Here is an 11,043-nt window from a genome sequence, read left to right on the forward strand (position 1 = left end):
TTTACTTACTTCATCCATACAAAGCCAAGATCCAAAGTCAGAAACACAAGGCAACTTTCATGTTCTATTCAATTGTCAGATGATTCCTATCCTGTTCCACAGACACAACCCAGAAGTTCTAACTACAGAAGAGAGAGAAGAAAAAGATAATACACAGACAAAGAAACCAATATACAAACGAAAATCGCAACTGTTTTAAGTTTAAGATCTGTTAAAGAAAGATGATTTTTTCCCCTTTGATATATACTATTAATACCTTGACTTGTATAATATATATATAAACTTCTTGTTATCCTAGCTACTGTTTTCCATACTGGTATGTCAGTTATGGTGTTTGAGAGCAGCATCTTGAATCCCATCTGTCAAAAACGATACCAGCGTTCAACACTTGTCAGCATGGCCTGCAATTTCCTGTGTAAAAGATAATCAGTCCATGTTAGTATAGGTATGCAAAAACATCATTATGTTGTTTAAGGGCAAAAGAAGCAATAGGCGAATTACCACATAGCAGCAGCAAGTGTAAACAGGAAGGCAACAAACACAGAATTACTAATACAACTTCATATCAAATTCTTCTCAGGAACTCACTGTAAAAAAATACTTGAACATGGCATGAATTTTTATACATTTATTTTTTGTTCATAACAACTCCTGAACAATTTCATTGTTGTTTAATGATGCAGTCAGGTAGAGTGACAGGAAAAGGTAACACAAGCAAAGGCTCATTTAACAGCATTTCCAAAACCACTGAATTAAAAGTTAGATTTGTACCACACAGTTCTTTAGAGGTTTACACAACAAAAGATTTCAGGTGTTGCCTTGGTGTTGCTTATGCTATTTAGAGAAATAATAACTCTAAATTGCAGTGGGCTCATATTGACAGAGTTCCAAATACTGTTCAGAAGGAAAAAAAATCTCATGATTGTTACCTGATCTCTTCTAATTAATAGTCCAAATCCTCATCTTCATCCAGGAAGATCTCAGGATGAACGGCTACACTAGTGCAATTGAGCGCTCGTTGCAGCTTCCAATGATCTAGGACTTCAACTTCAACCATGAAGACTGAACTAACTGGTCGATGATCTGAAAGCTTTATTTCTGCCCGCTCGTAAGAAAGTTGTCTGATGCCTTTTCCTAGCCATAGTATACGATCACACCTATTACAGGAATACCAAGTACATAAAGAGGAAATACTCATCAATTGACTGAATCATGGTAATAACTTCACCACTATATTGACTGGAAAAAGTACAAAGAGTCGTGAAGCTGAAGATTATTCTATGGTGTGGTCTCTTATAGAATTCCCCCCTACCCAACAAAAGGAAAAACAATCGTGAGTGAAGGCGCAGTTTCTAAAAATTAAATACACTGTCAATTCAACATTATCAAGTTACCTACTCAAATTGACTAGTTTTGATGTTCTACAACAAATGAGAAAGTTAACTAATACTGTCCAAGTTCTTGACAACTGTCTAGTTGCACTGAAATACAAATTGGAAACATAGTCCACAGAAGCTTGAACAACCATATTTAGTACAGTTTCTAAGCATCGGTGAAATATTCAATCAGAATTTTAAAAAAATGTAGAAATATCATAAAAATATCAATACCTTGAGTGCTCATGAGTTTTCTGTTTCCTTTTCTTCTAAGCAACTCAAAGGGCAATGAACTATTCTATGCTTGGTGAAAAAAGTGATGTTGTAACAATTACAATCATCTGGTCCCACAAAAGTTGTACTTACCATGCTGGTGATCTCTTCTTCTCTCCTTCTTTTATGTTCTCTCCAAAATATCTGTCAGAGTTTATCTCATACTTATATGTAGGTGGAAAGTTTATCACTCCCTCTTTCCATCCTTCGAATACATGCCCACTGCGGAGTTCTTTGTTTAGCTGCATATGGAGTGATTGCATTAAACGGCAGTTCAGTTCACAAAATATTTATGCTGTTTCCTGAACTATTCATGAAGAACATTGTAGGATTTCAGAAAAAATAATAATAATAATAATAATTTGAATGAATAATGTCTATTCTTAGTAGTGTCCTCAGCAACCCTAAGAATTAAAATCAAATGTGAACAACTTAAGACCATAAGCTTGGACTCAAAGTTAGATCCAATATTTAGTTGCATAAGGTATCATTGAGATTTGGAAGCAGAATTCGTGTATCATTGCCCGGTAAAGTGAATTCGGGTCATAAAAGTTTCATACTGAGAATAAAAATTAAATATATTGGAATGGTTGTGCAAAAAGTTCGATGATCTCACCTGATCATTGCTGACAAGTTCATCCCACCGTTTGAGAGCAATGAGCTTCCTTACATCTGCGTCTTCCATATTGAGACGATAGTTTAAATCCCCAAACCAGAAAATCTGGCTGTTCATAGAAGCACCCCAATCACATCAAATCACAGTTCACATTGGTATATTATAGATATGAAAAAGAAGAGAGAGGTTCAACCATAAAATGACAAATTGGGCAGTTCGTTTCTTATTTTAATTGTCTACAGATAAACATAATTTATTTTTCTCTCTGTCCTCCACAATATTAAGTCATAACAAAGATAGATGATGGCAAAAATAAAAATAAAAATAGATGGCTTATAGTCTTATGAAGCGGCCAACTTAAACACATATAATTAAAAAGCATGTCAACTGTATGCTTACTCATGAGAGGGAATTGTCAGCGGTTGATCTGTATCAAAGACAGACGAGAAACAGGTACGTCGTATAATTTCATACACATCTGAGTTCCGCCTTTGATCAGCCCCCTCCTTCTGACCAGAGGACAGATGAGAACAAACAAAGCACATTCGCGATTGGAAAAGGGACATACTAACGGAAACTGATCCCTGCTTGAACAACCATGAATTACGAAGATGGTCAATAGCATTAAGGCAAGAACATTCAACAATTGATCAGCACATTATAACATGTTGTCTCCTCTACAATTAATGCAATCTCCAGCCTGCAGTTGATCACATTTTAATGCATCAGTATGTTGAGGGACACTGTTTTTTTTTTTTCATTTGAAATCAAAACAAGTGAACTCATAGAACATGGCTCACTATCATCGTGAAATAAACACAGCACCCTACATTAGCTTGATGCAATACAATGTAACCTACTCCAGATTGTAGATTGTGATTGAGAAAAAAACACCCCTTTCAATTCCAAATTCATATTGTCTTAACTTTCTTAAGGTTGGGGAACACCAACATCTTTTCCACATAAGATGATGCACTTCAAGCATGAAAAAAAAAAACAGGAAGTACCTTGTTTCCCATGAAGCCCATTAGACCAACCCCAACTGGAGATACTTTCAGATTGTTAATGTGTCTCCTCAACTTCTTACGCACCCAGACGGATATATATATCCCTACCATTTGCTTGCTGACAATTCGGACATATGTAGAAGGTAACTTCGCTCCATCGTCGATAACTTCATTTTTCAGTTGTTCATTTGGTAATTCATCAAAGATATTATCTTCCCCTTCCAAAAAACTGTCAGACACATTAGAGAGAGTGTCAAAAACTCGAGGCATCTCTTGCTGCTCCACAGAGATTGATCTCCTCAGGTTCCCAGAGCTATGGTGTGATCTTTTCAATCCACCATCTTTTTGGGAAATTTGAGGATTGAATATTAAAGGATTATCCGACGTATTAAAGCTCATTCTTGCAGAACTGCTCAGCACCCGCCGCAATTTGGAACTGGTGAAGACAACTTGAGGGGTTGCATCTAATGAAAGTTCAGGCCAATCTAACCTACTATCGCAATCAATGCCATAAATTCTCCTCCATTGCAAATTTCTCCCAATGCTGAGTACTTTATTCAATTGACCATGTTCCAAGTCACAACCATTAGTAGCTCCAACATATTCCTTGCCCAGAAAATCTAACGGATGAGCATTAGTTTCTGCAAGTACATCAGCAACAGAAGAAGTCCTTTGTACTGGTGAAGGTGGAGCACTGTAGCATATGTGTTTGCTTTCAGGTTCCAAGGATTTGTTCAGAGTTTTTCGAATGATTGCCTCCCATTTTGGTATTGATTTGTTATCCTCTGCTCCCAGTACATTCCCAGCATTCAAAGGGACAACCTCTTGAAAACTGAACGATAATTAGTACCAATCAAATGAAAATGAAATGGAAACTAGATAAGATGTTGATAAAATACTTCTGGGTGAGCTCCTGCCACCAGAATATACCAGGCTAACCAGTTATCAAATGCAGTTTTTGAGGCAGGGGAGGAAAGATCCCGTATGCAACAAATCGTTGGAAGTGTGTGCCGAGGTGGATTATGTCAAGGAAGAAAGAATTATATAGGACCAACAACTGGAGGAGTAACTTACCCAAGAATGTAAACATCTGCTGGTTCTTCGGTACAAAGCCAATCGTCAATATCAAGATCTTCATACGGAAGTCTTCCACCAACATTCCAACTGCCTACTGTCACCCTACATACAACCATGTGCCCCAAGGTACATTCGAGTAAGAACCATACTGGTACTACTTCTAGGCTAACATTGAAAGTGTACGAGAATAATAGCCAAACCTCACATCCTTTGTGTTTATGTACTGAGCACGTACAGTTTCTGATTTCCCTCTCCGGTGTTTTAACTGGTAGCCCTTAGATGGAATATCTGAGGCAAATTAAACAAACACATCATGTATATTAATAGGGAACATGGATATAAACACTTATGAGATACCTGAGAATGATCAAAAGTTGTTAAAGTATTCTTTAGATTTAGTTATGAAGCAGAAACAGCTATATGATTAAGATACCCAGAAATGGTTTCCTATTCAAGAAATTTCACCATTTACCTTTCCACTCTCTCATATCAAAACTTGACATCAAAGCTAAAGGTCCAGAAATGATTTTAGTGATAAGAATTACAAGATTAAATAGGTAAGATGAGCTTAATTTGGAACAAGTAAATACTCATAACGGAATTTACTGATATGAGCTGTGAAAAAAGAATTGCCTGAAAGTTGACTTCGGAAATCAGAATGGTTTTCTCTAAGGCCATGATCATCACGCATGTGCTTTCTTGCATCTTTGAGAGAGTAACCTGGAAGACAAAAATTGCAGAAAACTTGATTAAGCGCAGGATACTCGAGAAACATAATGTTGAAGAGTACAAAGCTGAGACCATGAAACCATACCGTCATCTTCACTTTCCGTTTCAGTTTCAGTTTCAGTTTCAGTATCAACCTCATCTGCACTGAAATCATATTCCTTTGGCTTTATGTTTAGCCATTTCTTCATCATAAGGGAAGGCCAGAAAGCCTGCAATAAAATGCAACATGAGCAGATCAATAGCTGAAAACCATGTGCTGAAAACCATGAGCTGAATCTTGAGATTCATAATAGTGGTTGACAGAAAAAGCGTACCTCAGAGGGCTTTCCTCTTCTGCTTTTCATACTGTTGAGCTGAAAAATTTACTAGTGAATACAGTGAGTGCTTATATACTTAGACTTTGAAGGCACAAGCTCTAAATATGGAAGCAACTTAAAACAGGTAGACTTTGAATCCTGGTGCCACCATTCTTGGAGGTATAAATAAAAGCTTTTCAAAGCAACACCAGAATAGGTAGGCTATAAATAAGCTTCTTTGATTGCCAGCACAAGAAATTTCATGCTAGGACAGAGAAGATGAGTGAGAACACATTTAGCAGACATCCATAATCACAACTTGCAAAAGAAAAATACTCAATGGTCCTTCCACTCAAATCATAATTTTTCTGGTTCATAAAACAACAGCATAAATAGTATTGAAAAATCATAAATTCCCAAAAAGATTTCCACAAGAAAATTGATGTCACTTTCATGATAGCAGACTTGAACTCATTTGACCAACAGATATATCCACTGCAGCTCTTATTTTCAGGTAGTTAAATGCTAAGATAACCAAGGCAAACAGAACAGTAAAAGACAAACATCAATAATCCAACATCCATCCAGAAATAAAAAATAAATTTTTTTATTGATTAAATACCTCATTTTACAAAAAGCAACTGATAGAATAGTTTATTACAATTCAATTAAACAAACTGCCAATACACCTAAGGAAAACTCAATTCCACCAATAAGGTATCAAACATTTAAGCAAACAGGTGGCGCTCATCACACCTCAATGCCAAATTCCAGCGAGGGCAGTTATGATGGGCTATTTACCACTCTAAATCTTTGCTCGAAATAGAAACCAACCAAAGTCAGGTCACGATGCCTCAACCAAAACAGAACATTGACTACGACTACACAACTATAAAATAAATTAGGCCCAACCAACTTTGAAAACCAGTAGAGCACAAGGGGAAATGAGGATTCGAATCAACGGAATTCCCGTAACTTAGGGCTTCGATATTATGTTAGACAATTAATGTATTATAAAATTTAATTTATTAGATAATAGCAAACAATGTATAACAAGTTTACGATATTTACAGTAATTCTTAATGGTTAGCACTTAGATTATGTGAATCAAAGTCGAATAATTTTTATCAAAGTGTGTGGTTTAGATTTATTGAAAATATAATTATTATTTTTTTTAAAGAGAAAATACCCTTGAGAAAAATATAGCGTAGGACGGCCGACATCGGTTATTTATTTCTGCAACTTTTCTGCAAAAGCAACAAGAAAGAATGTATATAATATGATATGTAAAAACGACCTATTGATTCATATTTAAAGGGACCACAGTTCGATGGCCTCGACGCACTATATGTGAAGGCCATGCACTCTTGAGTTTTCATTTCTATCCATTACCCTTTTTTTATTTTTTTAAATTATTTTAGAAAATTAAAATCACAATATGTTAAAAGAGAAAGAAAAATTGCAATTATTGCGTTCTGCATATGAGGAGTATGATGATACACCGCGCATTGAAAATTTAGAAATAGACTTTAGCCGTCAACTAAGAAAAAGAACAAATTGGGGGAGATAGTGAAAATGGAAATGTGAACATGTGTTTGGGTGTACTTTATTATTTTGGAAAGTACATTATACCTATTCGACGATACAAGCTAATTTAATTAATAAATATAAAAAATTATACATAGAGAGGAATAAAATAAATAAATAAAAGAATTATTACCAAAGATTCTTGTTGAATAAGTAGCAAATTAATCAATACATATGCATGCCTATAATTTACATATCATATTTCCCTTTGAGTTTTTTTTTTCTCTTTAGTGTTTTGTGTTTCTAGTTCTCATTTGTTGTGATTTTTTTTTCTTGTATTTGTTTTTTCTTTAAAAAAATAATAATAATATGACCATCAAATTATTCATATTGGAAAAAGAAAATCTCAAGAAGAGAAAAAAAAAATTCAATTAAAACTCGTCGTAATGCACAGAGAGTAATTATGTAAAAGTGGAAACTATAAGAAGACTATTGTATTTTGTCTTCATAAGCAATAGTATTTTGTTTTACAGTTTTTGTGTAAAGATTTTTCTTCATTGTACTAAGAATGAGGAAAAGAACATATGCTCAAAGGGTAAAAAAGAAATAACAGCACAATTACATGTTCATGGAAGAAAAAAGAAAAAAAAAAAGAACAATACCTAATGAGGGGTAAAAATGGCAACTAAAAGAGTGAGTAGCTATATTATTTAATGAGGAGCATTAAAAAATATGCAGTCTCTCCCAGCCAAAAGGAGAAGAGGAGAAGCTGTGCGCTAGGACTTGAGTGGGCAGTGTATGAGTGCAGGCTAACATATGTAGCTATTTGTTTATTTGGAAAAATTTAGGCACCCTGCCCTTGACATAGATCTGCCCTTGGCACTTTTAGGATATAGTTTTAATAAATATTCACTTATATTAGAATACGTAAACGAGTTATACCATGCAGTCATATTTTAGTATTACGTTATAATCAGTTAAATCGACTATTTTTGTTTTAATAGTTTATAAAAAATGATGTTTTCGTTTTTTTTTTTTTCAATCACAATTATATTACTAAACTCTTTTCAATTTGGCTGATTGGTTTTCTAAGAAAATGAATAGTTCAGGTTATGATATCATTTTGTGTAGTAGACATATAAATAAACACACATGAGTATATATTAAGAGAACAATTCTCATTCGAATAGTGTAGAAGATGATAATAGCATGGAGGAACAAGAAAGTAAAAATTGGAGCAGTGCCCTGTAGATTGGTATATCTTGTAGTCAGTTTTGCAAACACTAGTTGCAGTGCTTTGGATCCATATAATTCCCTTCCATCCTCTCTACTTTTATAAAATTCTTACCTTTTGCTGGCTAGTTATCTTCCTTTTTGGTGGTAGGTACCCACATGGACAGGAGTAAAGGGCAAAAACAGAAGCAAAGAGCAAGGGAAAATAATGAAGATTGAGATGGGCAGACTGACATGGTAAAAGCAACAGTATCAATAATGTTAAGATACTCAAACGACGTTGTATTGTATCGTAATAGTATCTGGCAACAACATTATCTAATCCACGTATCTCGGCAAGTAAGATTTCAGCCACAACTTTAACAAGCATTGTTCATTAACTAAGTAAGAGGGTAGATTGAAAAGGAAAGGAAACAAATGGTCGTTCCTCCTCCATGATGGTTCAATAGTAGAAAATGATAGTGTGAAATTAGTTGACAACTTAGACTTTAAGTTTGAATTTAAATCTCTGCGATGATAAGACGCAAACGTTGTTTATATGATATAGACGTAACGTGTGCTGTTCAGAGTTTATCTTAAGGATCACGTTAGGAAACTCACTAATATAATGAATTCCACCTTTATTAAATAAATAGTACACAAGTTAGTATCTAAAATTGATCTCCCTAATAAGAACATAAAGAAAAAATCAATTGGCATGCGCATGTGTCAAGAAACTAGCACCCGATAAAGGAATGAGTAGTGGGAGTTTTTCTATTTAAAAAAAAACAACGACTTTATTTGATGAGATAACGTAATGATATTTTAACACTCTTTTTCACCGCCACCGAGTCGGCCAACCGTCCTAAGAAAAGGAAAGGGCGATGAGTTTAAGCATATATAATATTATTTGACGATCGCATGCAGTTACTTTATGCCAGATCAGTTCCAACTTCTAAAGTTCATGTTAAAATAAAGCAAACATAATTTACATAAATAGCAATTTTACGTGTTGAGATTGAGAACACCACATTCTTAGTTTATTGGTTGTTTCGATGAAATCAAAGGTAGATACTAGGAAGCATTATTATACCAATTAGCTAATGTTTAGGAATACCTTTCTTCAGTAGTAAAAGATGTTCTGAGTTTGAATTCACACTTCTAATATTTTTTAAATAACATTATTAAATGTTCCGAATGAAAGATGTTTCGATTTTAAATTCTCACTATTCTTATTATAAAAAGACGATAACACTACTAGATGGTGAATTGAGATGGTACAAATAGCAATGTTAACTTCAATCATTCAATGTTGATGGTAAAATGAAAAATATATATTCTTTGTTTTCAAAATGGTTACCAAACCTGTTGTTTTGATTAACACTGAATAATCACCGTATTAATCAAATTACTGAATAATTTCTACTTAAGGTAATTTTTTGCATGAATGATCCTGGAAGAAGAACTTAAATTAAAAATGAACAGTCTAGTTTCTATAATCATCCATCACTGCAAAACAAAAAAGAAGAATGAAGAATTAATGTCTAACGACGGAGAGATATGAAAGAACTGTTGCTTTCATTCCCTCCCAATAACAAATGCTTTAACAAAGAATAGGATTTGGTCAAACTCTCTGCATCAATGGCAACTTGGCGCACCAGGCATAGAGACAGAGAGCAGTCGCTAGCCCTGCAGCTGTGCCTCACTTGGTGAACTGTAAGCCAGCCAGCCAGCCATTGAGAGAGTCAGCCTTGACTTTTTTGGCGCACACATGACAAGAACATAGGGCACATGACGACACCAGTTGAATAATAATGGCGGTGCTCTCCTTCCTTCCTCCTACTTGTACGTATTGTTTTTGTTATCCTTCTCTGGTTCTTGACAAATTGAATGACTGGACAAAATAGGACATCTTTCTGTTTCGTGGTCCAAAGTGCGTATGGCTTCTCTTTTTATATTTATAACTTAAAGTTAGAATTGAATGGGAATTTTCCATTCCATACACTGCTAGTATTGTATATGATTCCTTATTGGAAAACTATATATTTTCTTCTTGGCTAACTTTATTAAATTAAAAGGAGATCTCCCTGTACAAATCATACCATACTGGTGATGAAGACAAAATAATATCTAGGGAGCTAACGGGATTCTTGAAGCAGTTGTGATATTATATGTTGTGCGTGTGGGTACATGAAGTATTGTTAGTCATTGATATGAATGAGACTCGAGTTGTTAGTAAACAGTATGTGTGAGCCTCATCATTGGTCTCATATATATCAATGACTAACAACACTTCATGCGCACAAGTGTTTGTGACTGATTATGATCATTCTTAAAAATTGAAATACAAGTTCATATTTGATTGTGTTAGGATCAATTTATAATAGAATATATGAGAATGATCAAATTTAAACCAATCAACAATATAAGCGTAAAAAAAAAAAAAAAAAAAAGAGTAAAGGCAACCAAGATATATAACGAGGTTCGGTAATGTGAGCCTATGTCCTGAGACAACGATATTGTTGGCTTTTTTTTTTCTTCTATGGGAATGACTATGAGAGGATGATAGATTGTTTTAAGGCACTATCTTTCATACTTTATATGACCTACTTATAACTTATGTACAAATGGGATATGCAAATAACTCACGTTGTTCTTGAAGTAGTTGTGCTATTATTAGTCATGTGTGTGTCCGTACGAAGCATTGTTAGTCATTGATCTGAGGGGACTCGAGTTATTAGTAAACGGTATGTGTGAGCCCCATATTGATCTCTTATATATTGATGGCTAATATCACTTGTATCAACGGTCTTCTCTCACCAGGACTTCTGCATGGTAATAACGTGCTGCTGCCATTGTAAACATGGAGGAAAGTAGAGAATAAAAAATACATGATGTCCGCACGATAATAACGTCCGAAAGTCTGCATA

General features: G+C 34.7%; 1 protein-coding gene across 1 annotated transcript; it reads right to left on the bottom strand.

Annotated features, from left to right (window-relative positions):
* On the bottom strand, window positions 40-5,939 carry LOC18776220 (type I inositol polyphosphate 5-phosphatase 2). The gene is made up of 11 exons (XM_020563584.1): window positions 5,393-5,939; window positions 5,164-5,287; window positions 4,983-5,069; window positions 4,550-4,637; window positions 4,347-4,451; window positions 3,273-4,104; window positions 2,665-2,849; window positions 2,266-2,374; window positions 1,743-1,891; window positions 930-1,157; window positions 40-411 (listed from the first exon to the last, which is right to left on the bottom strand). Exons 1-10 carry the CDS (start codon window positions 5,420-5,422, stop codon window positions 944-946), a joined length of 1,923 nt encoding a protein of 640 aa, XP_020419173.1. The 5' UTR covers window positions 5,423-5,939; the 3' UTR covers window positions 40-411; window positions 930-943.

The sequence above is a fragment of the Prunus persica genome, chromosome G5, assembly GCF_000346465.2.
Source record: "Prunus persica cultivar Lovell chromosome G5, Prunus_persica_NCBIv2, whole genome shotgun sequence".
NCBI classification, from domain to species: Eukaryota; Viridiplantae; Streptophyta; class Magnoliopsida; order Rosales; family Rosaceae; genus Prunus; species Prunus persica.